At 39.1% G+C, this 16137-nt stretch overlaps 3 protein-coding genes across 6 annotated transcripts; 2 read left to right on the forward strand and 1 right to left on the reverse strand.

Moving 5' to 3' along the window:
- Positions 1–486: 486 nt before the first annotated feature.
- LOC105679997 (E3 ubiquitin-protein ligase RNF10) lies at positions 487–4573 on the forward strand. Of its 4 annotated transcripts, none has more exons than XM_067349043.1 (13): positions 488–917; positions 1031–1197; positions 1284–1495; positions 1716–1806; positions 1917–2104; positions 2171–2363; positions 2440–2568; positions 2640–2841; positions 2957–3208; positions 3320–3491; positions 3617–4098; positions 4230–4304; positions 4438–4573. In XM_067349043.1, the coding sequence occupies exons 1-13, from the start codon at positions 848–850 to the stop codon at positions 4455–4457; spliced, it is 2253 nt and encodes a 750-aa protein (XP_067205144.1). In that variant the 5' UTR covers positions 488–847; the 3' UTR covers positions 4458–4573. The 4 variants fall into 4 exon arrangements, with proteins under 4 accessions (XP_067205142.1, XP_067205144.1, XP_012235800.1 ...); XM_012380378.2 differs by having other exon boundaries at positions 490–917; positions 4227–4304; XM_067349041.1 differs by having other exon boundaries at positions 487–917; positions 4230–4573.
- A 918-nt stretch (positions 4574–5491) lies between these two features.
- LOC105679998 (heat shock 70 kDa protein cognate 4) lies at positions 5492–8587 on the reverse strand. The gene is made up of 3 exons (XM_012380379.2): positions 8427–8587; positions 8108–8316; positions 5492–7530 (listed from the first exon to the last, which is right to left on the reverse strand). The coding sequence occupies exons 2-3, from the start codon at positions 8310–8312 to the stop codon at positions 5780–5782; spliced, it is 1956 nt and encodes a 651-aa protein (XP_012235802.1). The 5' UTR covers positions 8313–8316; positions 8427–8587; the 3' UTR covers positions 5492–5779.
- Positions 8588–11547: 2960 nt separating this feature from the next.
- Positions 11548–14347, forward strand: LOC105679999 (malectin-A). The gene is made up of 4 exons (XM_012380380.2): positions 11548–12488; positions 12588–12770; positions 13062–13119; positions 13206–14347. The coding sequence occupies exons 1-4, from the start codon at positions 12129–12131 to the stop codon at positions 13412–13414; spliced, it is 810 nt and encodes a 269-aa protein (XP_012235803.2). The 5' UTR covers positions 11548–12128; the 3' UTR covers positions 13415–14347.
- The last annotated feature ends 1790 nt before the right edge of the window (positions 14348–16137 follow it).

Genomic DNA, 16137 nt, shown 5'->3' on the forward strand with positions numbered 1-16137 from the left:
CAATTAGAAGAGGCCCCGAGTCAGCGGTGGTCACTCCTCCATCTGGCAGCCATGCAAAGTAACAGCCAATCCAAAGAGGGCTCCCCACTACCCAAGCTCCCTTCTCCCGAGCTCGGGGACCGCTAAGACACACCTCCGTCTATTCGAGAGAGCTCCTCGATCATCGTGTGCTCCTGTTAACAATTTTTCAATTCCGGCTAAAATAGAGCGTTTCTTAGCCGTTCCAACGGATAACCATAACCTTTCTACATGCTTATTCTCGCTTCAAGGCTACCAACTTTGCGGAGATCACTTCTCTGCACGTTCTACTGAAGTCACATATGCAATTCTAAAAATAAAGATTATTACTACTTCCAACAGGAATAAATAAAAAAGAAGTAAGAGTAGTTAAAAAATTACTCACCAGGCATTTTTGTCAGATTTGAACGATGACGAAAATCTTAAATCATATCAGCACCAAGCGATTGCGTCGCGCTCGTGATACGTACGTCTCACTTCCGTTTCCGTGAATGGTGGAGGTTCGCCATTTGGATCAGTCTCGATCGTGACCGTCTCTAAGGTTAAGGGACAGTGATCGTCGTTCGCGACGGAAGGGAGGCCGATTACTCCCTGAAGGAAAGCCCGAGCATTTTGCTCACCGCCGTTCGTGTCACCTCAGTGAACCACTGCATCGACTGTCGAATATCGGCACATCGAGGCATACTTTTTACTTTGGCACTGACGAAACATGGCTTATTGAAGAAGATGAAGGGTGCGCAAAAAGATAACGTTTCTCGGAGGAGAGGAGACGGTGGAGACCGCAGCTGTAACGAAGTGAATCATCAGACAGACTACAGTCAATTCTCAGATGGATGTAAAAACAAAATTTGCGCTGTCCCCCACCGAGGGGACTACTGCTGATGTGGGAAAGGATCAAGGTGAGTCCTCCTCAAGGTCAACATCTCAATGATCATTCATGATAGCCAAGATCAGAGCAAGCAGACTGTAGGTGTCATTCACGTATTACATCATGTTGTTACACTTCTTTCAGATGTTGATGAGCTATATCTGGAAACTTTGGGCAAAGAAGAACCTAATGGCGCCCACTTCTCTAATAATGAACAATCGGCAAAGTACAATGTACAGAAAACAAAAGATTCTATTAAGAGACAGAAACCTAAAGGACAATATCATGGCGGTGCAGAGGAGAATTCCAAGGTTGGTTTGCAGATGCCTCTATCTTTTTCTATATCTATTTGCTGATTTTTATGTATATTTTATGTATATTTTATATATATTTAAAGGTAGTGGAAGAAAAGTTGCCTGATTATGGCTCAGTGTTGGTCCCAAGAAGTAGAAAGGAGAATGGCAATCATTTGCTGAACTTTCGCTATGAGCGATGCATGATGCGAGATGCACAAAACAGGGATGTATGGAGACATAATAATAACAGTAATAGATTGCTTCCACCAGTGCAGCGACATAAGTACAACAAGGAACAGTTTGTACAAGCTCGGTAATAATAACATTCATAAATAATTTCTTAACTGTATATTATTCAGTAGGTTTTTTCTAATAGATTAAAATCTAGATATCAGATTTCTTAGTTATTTCAAAATAAATATCTAAATAATAGTTAAAATAATCAGATATTAACAGTAATATTAGCACATTATTTGCACATTAAATATACATTAAGTATACATACTTATATATATTTTTTATATTATGTATAGCTGCCAATTTGTCGTGACTGCGAATGGAGATTATTCTTTACATTTGACTAACCCTGATATTCTGGTAGATTGGAAATTGGTCGAGCAAATTGTAAGTTGGTATATCAATTTTATAAATTTCTCACAAGAGATTCTTTTACATATAATTGATACAATGTGTACAAGTAAGAATTGCATCTGATTTGACTAATATACTTACAGAAATTTCATAACTCGGAAAATCTCTCTTGTCCTATTTGCCTGTATCCTCTAGTCGCAGGCAAAATAACTCGGTGTGGTCATGTTTTTTGCTGGCCTTGTATTCTCTGTCATTTGCATTATCGTGAAGAAATGGGCACTTACACATGTCCTATTTGCTACGGATACATTCATAAAAATGATTTAAAAAGGTAATTGCACAGAAGATATTGAGTACAAATATTCTGCAAGCTATTCTGATTGTACATACTCTTTAGTGTGATCGGGATAACACGATACGCTTTCAATTTGGGTGACACCGTCAAACTACGTTTGATGCGTCGTGAAAAGAATTCGCTGTTCACAACACCTGTAGAATCCGCGATACGTCCACCGACAAGATTTTTGTCCGTTTCGGAAAATGCTGATAATCAAATCTTCTCGAAACTTCTCCTCGCAAGCGGAAAAGACGTAAATTTGTTAAAACTTAATATATTTTATTTAAATACACACTAAAATTGATAATACGGAGAATAATCTTGTTCAGATTGTCAACATCATAGAGGGTGAGCGTTCTGAATTGGAACTTGAGCTTAAAGATAATCCGGACATGGCTCCTTATATCAAGCAAGCGTTCAATGAACTGTTAAAACGGGAGGAGAAGCTACTGTGTCAGGTAACAAAGCATATATTTACGGCTATAAATGTATATTGGCAACTTTCAATAACAAAAATGTGACATTTAAGGATGGATTATCCAAAGATACTCCACCTACAGAAAGTTTAACGGAAAAAGAAATATCTGAGGAAACATCGCAAGGAAGTGAAGTGGATTCTGACGTGTGTAAAGATAATACCAAATCTTTGGCCAAGCAATCTTCAACGGATAGTGTTTCCAGCGATAGCCAATCTACTTCAAGCCCTTCCAAATTTTCTTACTTTTATCAAGGTAGGCAATCGTGCAGATTGCTGAAAATCAAAGCTAAACGTTTAATATTTCGAATATTTCGGGATGCTTTAGTGCTTTAGACTTGCCGAGTAATGTTGTGTTGATTGATTTTCAGCCGAGGATGGACAGCACACTTATCTTCACGTGGCGAATGTGAAGATGTTGGAAATGCAATATGGCAGTTTAGAGCACTGTCCTCCTATGATAACGGGCAAACTTCTGGAAAAGGAAGCAAGCATCTTCACGCAAGACTTAAGACGAAGATTGCGATATCTTTGTCACTTGCCACTTAATTGTCCGTTCGAATTAGCGGAGATTGAATTGAAACCACCGCTTGTATCGGAGGAAGTTCTTCGGGTTTTCCAAGGTGATTGTTTATCTTATTCTAAAACTTCTCTGGATAATTTATATCATGAACATCTCGCATCATTTGTATTAAATAGTCAGCTATGTTACTGTATTGAATTTTTATTATTAGAACAACTGAATTTGAGAAAAAAACATAGAGAACAGAAGAAACGCGAGGAGAGCAAAATGGAGCAGAAAAGTATAGAAAAAGCGAACAGACAAATTGGTATATATTCGACTCCCAAACTGAATATTGGATCGTTTCAACATTTCCCTCAGTTGCAACCTGAATTACTTTCCAAGTAAGCACAGTAATCATTTTTATTGATACCGCCGATATTTCTCACGTATTTGTAAAACGCTACTTTAAGTTTTGTACGCTTTATACCGTTCTTAAAAAAAAATAATCTATTGTATTCTAATATAGTGAATACGCACTGCCACCTTCCGAGTCAGCCACAACAAGTATTGCTAGCAGTCCACCTTTAAGTGCGTTTGAAGAAATTACTACGAAACAGGAAATAGATAATTCGCGTGAACATACTCGGACATTCGCCGACATAGCAAAGTTAACATCAACGATGTCGGTAAAGGCGCACAATAAACCCACCAACGCCTGGCCGGCCGTGAAAGCGAGAGCATCGTTCAACGACGAAGAGGAAGTACTGTCAACAATAGCAACAAGGACGCATAATAAATCAACCAATGCTTGGCCGTCAGTGAAAACGAGAACGTATTCCGGTATCACGAGTACATCGTCCAGTAAAAATGAAAATGAAGTACCGTCAATGACATCGACAAATGCACATGACAAACCTGTGAATGCGTGGCCACTTGTAAAATCAAAAACGTATCCTGACGCAACAGATACGCCATTCAACGAGGATAAAGAAAAATATGCTTCGGAACGTAAGTCGCGCTTATCTCGCTCGTATGCCGAAATCGAATTTATCGGGCTCTATCGTTTGCATGTGTACAGAACGTGTAAAAATTTATCTAACCTTTGATTGCTTATCTGAGCCGTTCATTGTTTTCAGAAGCAAGAGACGATGGTAACGCAGCTGGCAAGAAGAAGAAGAAAAAGAAAGGGAAAGGAACCGTATTATTTACAACTGGTATGACATCTGGCTATTCTTTATAATTACGCGTATAATTATCTCGCCTCTGCGCGTTTATTTGCGCGCTATTTACGCAATTGGTAGAATTCTATTGAATCAATTGTAGGAAATATGTGATTTTTCGTTACAGCTCTCGCCACCAAGGTTTAACGTCGTATTAAACGTACGCGCAGCATACGTATTACATATCTTTATTTCTGGAGTTGTAATTATTTGCCACAGGGTTCTTGCATATTGTGCTTACAAATAAAATTTTACTTCATTTATCCTGTTGTTTAAGTGAATTACATTCATGGAAAAAAACCGTCGAAAGTGTACAAATCAAAAACGTCCAATTGTGCCTGCTAAGTATTGTAATATTAACTCCACTCATTTTAATCGCATTTTCTATATTTTTTAACCTTTCTTCTTCAAAATTTAAATAAATATCCTTTACACACAAGATGCATAATAAAATCCTATTATTGACAACCTACTTTATATACAAATTAAATAGTAAAATAATTAACAAAAGAATATACATTACCTCATGCAGAAAATGTTTCTAATAAGCGCCATCGACTGTTACTTCTATGTTTCTCTACCTTTAGATTCTCTCCACGTTTTCTTTTCTTTCGTTCTTCAATCAAATTTAAAAAATAATTCTGTTCCTTTAATGTTAAGTTTCCTTTTTTTATAGTACAATATTTTTAGGAAGTAATTTTCTAGTCTTCTAAATCTTGTACTTTTTTCAATATTAACATAAGTGTTACAAATGAGAAAGATCAGAATATTCCATGAACATTAGTGTAGTTATTTATATCATTAATACACAAATTGCTGCATTTAGATTAAATGAAATTACGATACTAAGGTTGCTTGTAATTATAAATATTAGAGAAAAATTATCAGTATTTGATAAGAATTTTAATTGTAGAATTAGTAAGTTAGTGAAATTAATTAAAGGACAATACAAAGTAACGAAAGTCAATGGCTAAAAAAATCTGTCACAGAAATAAGGTAGAAAAAATTTTATTTTTTGTTTGAAAATAGATGAATTAAAGTTAACAAGTATTATAATCGGGAATCAAAAATAAAATTAATACTTTGCAACTTAATTATTCAACGTTGTAACAATTGTGATCATATCGGCGCTAAATGTTGTGCTAGCTCTATATGTTCATCAGGTAGAAGAAAAACGCAGATTTAAATTTTGGGAATCTTCTATATTTCAAAGTTCGTAAGACGCAACATAGAAGATCAATAACATAGCGTCAAAAATATGTATCCCAACTGCAAACGTGAGTAATTAATATACTTTATTCAATCGGCTTTAACGCCATTTATAGCAAAAGCGACGCCATAATATGATGTCGTTTCCATCACACGTTACGTTGCAATTAATTAAATCAAATGTATCGATTCGCCATGTTTGTATCTGCGATATATATTCTCGGGGATACGTTAATTCATTATCTAGCCAGAGATTCAACTTAATCGACTTCCTCGATGGTGGGTCCGGACGCGCCACCACCGCTGGGCGCTCCACCGGGAGCAGCGCCGCCGGCACCGGGGAAGCCGCCTGGCATACCGCCGGGCATACCACCGGCGCCCTGGTACAACTTCGTGACAATGGGATTGCAGATGGCCTCGAGCTCCTTCTGCTTATGCTCGTACTCCTCCTTGTCGGCCAGCTGATTCGCATCAAGCCACTTGATGATGTCGTTGCACTTGTCGAGGATCGTCTGCTTGTCCGACGCGCTGATCTTGTCCTTCAGCTTCTCATCCTCGACCGTGCTCTTCATGTTGAAGCAGTAAGACTCGAGGCCGTTCTTGGCCGCGATCGTCTCCTTCTGCTTCTCGTCCTCGCTGCGGTACTTCTCCGCCTCGTTCACCATCCTCTCGATGTCCTCCTTGCTGAGCCGGCCCTTGTCGTTGGTGATGGTGATCTTGTTCTCCTTGCCGGTGGACTTGTCCACGGCGGACACGTTGAGGATGCCGTTCGCGTCGATGTCGAAGGTGACCTCGATCTGAGGGACTCCACGTGGCGCCGGTGGGATACCGCTGAGCTCGAACTTGCCCAGCAGATTGTTGTCCTTCGTCATGGCGCGCTCACCCTCGTACACCTGAATCAACACGCCCGGCTGATTGTCGGCGTACGTCGTGAAGGTCTGAGTCTGCTTCGTCGGGATGGTGGTGTTCCTCTTGATGAGCGCGGTCATGACGCCGCCCGCGGTCTCGATGCCGAGAGAAAGCGGCGTGACGTCGAGCAGAAGCAAGTCCTGCACTTCCTCGGATTTGTCGCCGTGCAGGATAGCCGCTTGCACGGCCGCTCCATAGGCCACAGCCTCGTCGGGGTTGATGGACTTGTTGAGTTCCTTGCCGTTGAAGAAGTCCTGCAGGAGCTTCTGGATCTTGGGGATACGGGTGGAACCGCCGACTAGAACGATGTCATGGATCTGTGCCTTGTCCATCTTGGCGTCGCGCAGCGACTTCTCCACGGGCTCGAGGGTGCCGCGGAACAGATCGGCGCAGAGCTCCTCGAAGCGAGCTCGCGTGATGGAGGTGTAAAAGTCGATTCCCTCGTAGAGCGAATCGATCTCGATGCTGGCCTGCGTGGACGACGACAGAGTACGCTTCGCGCGCTCGCAGGCTGTGCGCAGACGACGGAGCGCGCGCTTGTTTGAGGTCAGGTCCTTTTTGTACTTGCGCTTGAACTCCTGCACAAAGTGATTGACCATGCGGTTGTCGAAGTCCTCGCCACCCAGATGGGTGTCGCCGGCCGTGGACTTAACCTCGAAGATGCCGTCCTCGATGGTCAGGATGGACACGTCGAAGGTGCCACCACCGAGATCGAAGATTAGGACGTTCCGCTCGCCGGTGGCCTTCTTGTCGAGGCCGTACGCGATTGCAGCGGCGGTGGGCTCGTTGATGATACGCAGCACGTTCAAGCCCGAGATGGTACCAGCGTCCTTGGTTGCCTGACGCTGCGAGTCGTTGAAGTAAGCGGGGACGGTGATCACAGCATTGCTAACGGTTTTGCCTAGGTATGCCTCTGCGGTCTCCTTCATCTTGACCAGGACCATCGAACTCACTTCTTCTGGGAAGAAAGTCTTCATCTCTCCTTTATACTGTACTTGGATCTTTGGCTTGCCATTGTCGTTTACCACGGTGAAAGGCCAGTGCTTCATGTCAGCCTGGATGGTTGGATCCTCAAAGCGGCGACCAATCAACCTCTTGGCATCTAATCGAATAAAATGAGAAATTAATAATGTTACAAATTTCCACTTAATTTCACTTAATTTCCACTTAATTTCCACTTAATTTCCACTTAATTTCCACTTAATTTCCACTAATACTTCATCGAATGTGATAAAGAAAATGAAATCGTGTAATATCTTTTGAAATTAATTTACATTTACTTGTAATTTGCACATGCTCATCCAATGACGAATCATTTTTTTATCACACTTCAGCAAATATCGTACAAATTGCAAGAATTATAATTACATGAATATTTTCACAATGGAGAGAGAGAGAGAGAGAGAGAGAGAGAGAGAGAGAGAGAGAGAGAGAGAGAGAGAAAGATGCTTCTAATGTTATTTTAGAATTTTGTTACACATTAATCAATCAAATAAGATTATATGTATAATATAATCTAATATATCTATTATATATACATAATAGAAACACTCGCATCACCGCAATGACTTGCAAATAAACGAATAAAAATTGTAGGAAACAATTTAAAATTCCGTAGAATAATTAATACTTCTGCAAAGTGGGCGAGTAAGTGGGCGGGCAAAAAAATGGAAACTCACCAAAAATGGTGTTATTCGGGTTCATGGCGACTTGGTTCTTGGCGGCGTCTCCGATGAGACGCTCGGTTTCCGTGAAAGCCACATAACTAGGCGTCGTGCGATTTCCCTGATCGTTGGCGATGATCTCTACCTTGCCGTGCTGGAAAACGCCGACACAGGAGTAAGTCGTGCCAAGATCGATACCAACTGCGGGTGCCTTCGCCATTTTTCTGCAAGGAGAACAATTCCGTGAGAACGAAACTCGTGGGTGATTACACAATGATAAAGCGTTTCGCGCGAGTCTCGGCACGTTTCGCAACCACTCGCGAGCAACACGTACATTTCAGAGCTTGAGCTTTGTTCGTTTCGTAAAAATTCACTTCGTGTAGGACAGTGAAGAAGTTCCTCGCTTGACGATTCGCAACGTGAGTGAGCGGTCCGCGCCCTGTGGTCTTATATAAAGTCCGCATGCGGCAACTTCTGGAACATTCCCTCCACGCAAGGATCTCGTGTCGACCAATCGTGGCGCCGGTTCCTGCACGAATCGTCGCGCGATAGGTCGAGAAGCATCGACCGGGCGCCACCACGTGGGTCAACCGAACGACCGCGAACACGCTATTGATCACGTAAACTCATCGTACAGCAACGAAATCAAGCGAGGCTTCTCATGCACAATTTATCGGGACTGAAAAGAATTTTTTCTCACGATTAGAAGGACACGCGCCGCGCTCCGGTCGATCGATCGGACGAGGAGGGAAACACGCGCTGAGACTCGAGTTTCCGGAAACTGGAACAGTCGGAAGTCGAGCGAATAGGATAGAAAGATGGAGAATGTTCGCGGGTCTGATTCTAGATATACCGACCGCGTGTTTGTATACTTACACACGCGCAAGAAAAACGCGGGACGATACCTCGTTCAAGGTCTCGTAAAATTCGCGTGTTACTGGGTGACGTCGATAAATTGATTGTTGTACGAGGGAAACCGTGAATCGATTCGCGTTTGTTTTCCTGGAAGAGACACGCGAGGTTACGAAGCACGTTGACTTTGATAACCATTCGAAAAAAAAAAAAACCGATTCAAGGATAGAACGAAATTGTCGTGCCTTATGTCCATGCGATCGAATCTTTTGCAATTCGATTACGAGGCAATTTCGATGAGTACATGACTCAGCATTGACGCTAGATTGTAGATTTTATCGTCTTGCATTTCATACTTAAAAGTCATGTGTGACGTCAAATTCACGTGGCTCTGAAACATGAATATTACAAAATGTACCTTGCAGTTGATGATATAAATATTTAAGAATCATTCTTGTTTGCTCGCGGTATAGAAACGTTATTGATTTCAATGAGTGTCGATTCTTAAAATATTTTTTTTTTTTTTTTTTTTAATATTTATCGTAAGAAACAATTGTCAGCAATATTTTGAACATATTTGTGTCAAGATTTTCCCAAGTCAATGCATCTGCTGATTAAATCGCTACCTTTGATCACTTTAGGCATACAGGGACATTTGTTGTAAGAATTGTAAAACGATCGGTGTCGTGTCCCTGCTGCAAAGTCATTTACGCGTCGCGTTGTCGGAAGTCTCGAAAAAATTACACGTTGAGTCATGTATTCCTGATAAGGCACTGCACCAGCAACTTTACATTCCCACACATTAACAAAGTTTGCTATGTCACAGTATACTGTGTGCCAAGTTTACGTCCGCATAAAGAATAGCAAAGAAGCGCAATTTGCGCGATCGATAGCATTAAATCCAGCTAAGAGAAGGCACTCGAAAGTGCTCGAACGTTATTAGTGGCGGTAGAAAGTCTGTCAGAAACATGACTAATGCCTAAAGAAACAATGTAAAGGAAATTACGAGGCATCAACATTTTTTTCTTTTCTGATATAATAAACAATGAAAATGTCACGAAAGAAAGACAGTTATGATCTATTGATTAAATCCATTTAGCAAATTGCTTATTTTAATGCATATATAAAAAACGTATATACATAGAAGCTAGTAATTTGACATTAGTTAAAATATTATTAGTATTAAAAGAGAAAATGTTAACACTTACGAAAAAAGATGAGGTAAAAATGATAGCAGCGTTTCATATTAGAAAAATAAAATGTAGAAAAAGAAATAATCATTTGAACTTCCTCTGTCGTTGAAACTATAGCCTAAAATATGTATGAAATAATCTAAAACGGATGTAGATTAGTTAACTTGAAGTGTTAATAAATATTAATATTTATCATACGTATCGTATCATATCGATTTAATATTACAGGAAGCCTCTATTTGACAAGCATTGCTGACGATATGTTCTTACATACGTATATCGTCACTGTTGAGGTGTTGCTAGGCCAGATCAAACCAGGTGCGTCACAAGGCAATAACGGTTATGTCGGTCTGAGGAAGCTGCGATACACAATGCGTCGTAAAATTTTTCCATGGGACACATAAGATGGTCGATTATTTCAACTTCAGGCAAGAAAAGCTGATTTTTGGCTTTCACTGTAGGGATTTCCTTTTATCTTTTTATAAATTCTAAAAAGAAACAACAAATAGATTTTAAAAAATATAATCTTTCAGTTTTTATGCTTTGAATGAGAATCTACAATTTTCAGAAAGAAAATTTAATGAAAAAGAACGGAATTTTCTACTTTTCAAAATTTAGAAAACATCTCGCAGAAATTGTATATAAACTTCCACAGAGAATTTTCCAAACTTTTTCCGTATTTGATGAAAATTGACGGAATAATTCTCTTACAATAAATTTCTCGTAAGTTTGATGATTTTTTAGTCTTTTAAAAAACTTCTTTTAACTTTCTTGATATTTTCGTGTCCTTTTCTTCTCTGACATTTTATTGCTGTCAGCTATTTCACATCGCTTTCTACATTGACACTTATTAGAATCTGTCATTGCCAATGGAAAATTGTGTCGTTTATTTTAAGTACTAAAATTTCAATATCATCTCAAGAAAAAACCAATGACGTCCTCGATTATTTTAATCTTCCAGACGTGACCTCAGAGCTGAAACATCAAAATCTTTATCACGGAGTTTGGTTTCACATTTTATCAAAATCTTTTGTTTATTTTCTTAGAAACATTTTATCTTGTTAATCATGTTTTAGACGGAAGTCTATCATGATAACAGGACATTCTAGAATTTTTAATCCTTATTTCAATAAAAACTGAAAATAAATTCTTTAAGACGATTTTTCTATTTCTTTTCTTCGCTATTTCATTATCTTTAATTATCAATGTCAAATTAAAATTTTGTTGAAATAAAATCTACTTAAAGTTTAAATAAAAATTTTACTCATTCTCCTTCAATTTGCAAAAATATGTTTCTAATCGCCTTATTTCTCTACGTTAACCAAGTAGTTTTCATTTTTCTTGAGGGAAAATCAGCTCTAGCGTGAGAAATCTACAACGAAAGTTAACGGATACTTCGTGAAACATCCTGTGTGCGAGAGTTCACTCTCATAAAATCGTGCATTGTGATGCGTGATGACGTCTATAAATATACGTAGTGTATTTTCGATTTTCATTGAAACTCGCTATCACTCAAAATAAGTATAGCAGACCTCGAATAAGTATAGCAGTGATATAATAAGACCGTTGATTTATTTCAAACGAGAGTTCGTTGTTTTCGCTTGTAAACACGTTTGGCGAATTGGCAGAATACGGGAACACCCGTGACATCCGACGGACGTCGTTGATATCGCGAGGACAGGCACCTCGTGTCGAGCGATATCGGTAAATCAGAAAACTAACTGCATAATTTCACGATACATGTGGTAGCCGCATATGGCTGCATAGGCTATATATCAATATTTTGCCGTTAAGCTCTTTCGAGGAACTCGATAACACGACGTGCCATGTGCGTTCGATTGTACGTGATATAAACACAGCTCCACGCAGCGATTCCATGCGGACACGAAGTGTGCTGAAAAACATCGCAAAGGACGAGTTATGAACACGTTGTTCCACGGGACGAGTCGGATTTTGCAGTGCCGCGAATGACACGCCTGTTCTGAAAAAAGATGCGGCTGCCAACGAGGAAGGATGACATCTCGGTAACGCTGTTGTTATTACTCGGCTTGTTTGTTCACGAGTCGCGTAGCTTGGAAGTGATATACGCGATAAACGCCGGCGGCGAGGCGCACACGGACAGTTATGGGATACGTTACGCCAGGGATCCTTTGCTGGGCAAGGTCGGCACCGCCTCCGATTACGGCAAGCAGTTGATCATAGGACGTGTCAATAACATAGACCAGATCTTGTATCAAACCGAGCGCTATCATCACAACACCTTTGGCTATGACATACCGATTAGTCAGGATGGTGACTATGTTATGATACTTAAATTCTGCGAGGTTTATTTCAACTCGCCGAACATGAAGGTAAACTTCTCCTCAACGGATGCAGATTTAGCTGCAAAACTCTCTGTGCTTATCAATTTATTTATGCCTATCAAATCCATAACTCGTGACTTTGTACAGGTCTTCGATGTTGTGCTGAATGGAGATCATACGGTGGTCACTGATTTGGATATTTTTGAAAGGGTCGGCCGAGGTGTTGCACACGATGAGTATGTGCCATTCAGGGTACAGGATGGGAAGTTGATATATAATGACGAGGAGTCAGATATTCTAGCAGGAAAAATAAGAGTAGAATTTATAAAGGTAATCCATTAATACACGAGGTATGCTGAGATAATTGGAACTTGTGTATATTATCTTGTTATTTATCAATTTTGAGATAACTAGAGATTATACGTCTTGTAATATCATGACTTTCCTTTAATCTCCTCCTTTTTCCTCAAAGTTAATTTAATCCGTAACCAAAAGATTAAGTTTCCCATTAAAATTCCATTTTCTTTAAAAGTTTTTTAACTTCTTTTAAATTTTTGCTTACTCGGTGTATTTTACGGGCTTATATTTTTCCTTTTTTCACATGATAAATGTATTTTACAGGGCTATAGGGACAATCCAAAAATAAATGGAATAGCTGTAGTGAAAGGTGCTTTGGAAGGTTTGTACATCATCTTGAATTTTTTCATTTTGTATATAAAATTTCTGCACTGGTTTGAAACTTATGCATACTATGTTTCCACACAGATATACCGCAGTTAGGACCGATACCTCAAGATCCGGAGGAGTATCACAATACGCAAGAGGAGGAAGAGGAGACTACTGTGCGTAACCGACACACGAGTGGGCCCAGAACACCCGACCCGTACTCGATAGACGATTCCTCTGTGATGTTACCTGTTTTCGTAGCCATCGGCGCTTTCATCCCTTTGTTGTTCTGTCTGTGTAAATTATAAGAACAGCAGATGCACGCACACGTACATAGGGTTGCCTTGTACTTAACGGTAACAGTGTTCCCGATTGTTTAGGCACGCTCACAATCCATGAGAGGGTGTCTAAATATGTAAATAAATATTCAGTAAGTAAGCTTCTCCTTACGTTGCGTTGTGAGGTTTAGTCTAGAAAATATTTATTAATTTATCGATTTAGACATGCATATATCGAGTGTGTCGGAAACAAAGTTTTGAGATCTCTAATCGTATTTTAATGACAGATTTTTTAAACTGCTTTTTTAATCGACTTTTTTGGAAAAATTTCGATGAGTTGTGAAAGAAAGAATATCGTTTGCATCTTTTTATATTCGAATCTCCCATTGAAATTTTTTATTCCGAAACAAGTCAATAACATTTTATTATTTAATTACAATATTAGGAATTTAATTTAGGAAACTGTTTACAATTATTTATCGTCGGGAAGTGTTGTTAATACATTGTTTCAACTGAGTTGACTAGATTAATCAAAGAATCTATCACTAAAATTAAAATTAGAGATTCTGACACAATCTACAATGAAAAAAATATATAGACATATTTCATAAATATAATTAATACTTTCACATACGAAACTTCCAAGCAATTATGACTTGCGGTATTTTGTTATTATGTTTTGTATTTTAATACTGTGTTTTGCAGTTTATTATATATCATGAAATATTTTGTACACGTCTCATTCACTTCTTACATAATCTGGTCCCAAAGAGTTAGAAGATGCCAATGACGTGAATTATATAATTTTAAACTTTTTAGTATTTAGGATCGTTAGCGAAATGGATTTCACGATTAAGCAAGTTCTTGAGAATCTTGTAGTCCATTTATATACCAAAGTACATAATATCAATTTTTTGCACGTCAGAATATAAATCTGTTATTAAATCTGTTATTGTAAAACAATCCCATATATTCTTTTCCCCATATTTTAATACATGAAAACGATAACACCTCACTTCATATTTCGACCTAAAGCTATCTTGTATCGCGCACATTACGTAATTAGGTGAACTTTGACGATATTATTCAAGAGATAATTGACGGACGAAACACGAATTTTATCAGCTCATAAGTTTCCTCGAAAAAAAAAAGAATGATAATGTACTATTATCTTCACTTTTGCTACTTTAAACTTTTTACGTAGAAATTGATGCCGTTTACAAAGTCTGCAGAATTATCCTCTTCTGGCGCAATGTAAATATTAATTTTTCATGAAATAGTTATCAATAATATAATATTAAATATTTCGTAAGCCAACAATTATATGGCTTATTTCATTTTGCGGAGACGTCGAAGAAAGCGAATCGTTGAACTCAAAATTCGATGTAACGACGATGTATCGTCCACTATCGATCGTGCGATTGTTCGAGTACCGGGAGAAAGCATATAGGTACAATAAATTCAATTGAGCGTCGTACAACGTAAAGAATTGTACGTTCTTAATGGGAATAAGCTCATTCATCCCGTATGAGACGACGGGACGATCACGTGACCTGGCGCGGCGCGTCGCACCGCGTCGTCTAAGTCTTTGATGTATGCTCATCACGGCAATTAGCTGTCAATTCATGGCTATACTTATGGTTTTGGAAGGCGGGGCTGGCGGACAATCTGCGAGGAGTGGCAATCATCCTCTTTCCCTTCGAAGGCGAACGAAGTGCCCGTTTATGATGGACGGCCTTATCGTATCAGCGATTGACGTATGCATGGAAAATCAAACTATATATATATAGTGCGACACGGCATGAGCGAAATGCACACTTGTCTATCAGTCGCAAACAAGGATTAAATAATTATATATATATATTCTATCGAGATAACTTTTGCCGGATGAAGAAAAACCATTGAAATTTTTGCGTCCACTCGAAAAGAGTATCTTCTTGCTCGCTCTTTAAAGTTACTTCTCTTGCACCATTTATCGCGCTGATAAAGAAAGTTAATTAATTTTTCTCGGAGCGCACAAGATATCTTAGAACTTCTAAAAAATTTCAAAAAAATTAGAAGAATTATTTGTTGCAAATTTATGTGTGAAAGTGATCTCTACTTATCTTTTGTTCGCGACAAGATTCTTTCCGAAATCCTCACATTTTGCTTTGCCAGTTAAGAAATCTCATTCTGAAATTTGATCAAAGAATCAATGCAGAATATTCGTAATAGCGAATCTTCATATATTTCCGCTCGTGTATGAATCACTCGCTCTTTATATTCGAGAATAATGCACCTTCCTTTGAGATTAACAGTGTAACGGCTGCGCAGTGATTAATGAGCAATAATCATTGACCTTTGTCTGTAAAATGCGAAGTGATTGCTTTCCAGAAAAATCGTCCCCTTGACCTTCCGCCGAGGCGTAAATATACATACATTACGTGTCTCGCGATTACGGGTAAAGCCAGATAAGGAAACCCTCGCAGTAATGTCGCTAATGAAATCGTTTTCAGTCGCTTTCTTTTCCCATCGCTTTTCTATCGCTCCTAATAAAGATACGTCCCTACGTGTCTAATCTGCTGAAAAAAAGCCCGCTAACGACATATCCGTTTGGTGCAGCTTAACGCGTACATATGTGACTTATGTTCCTTTTTCGTATCTTACACAAGCCAATATGATCTATGCTCCGTCTCAAGTGTTATTCAAATTACAGACAGCAGGTGAGATCAGCGCTCATCGTCCACAACCAGCTGTTCATTAACTTTGCACCG

The sequence above is a fragment of the Linepithema humile genome, chromosome 2 (assembly GCF_040581485.1).
Source record: "Linepithema humile isolate Giens D197 chromosome 2, Lhum_UNIL_v1.0, whole genome shotgun sequence".
NCBI classification, from domain to species: Eukaryota; Metazoa; Arthropoda; class Insecta; order Hymenoptera; family Formicidae; genus Linepithema; species Linepithema humile.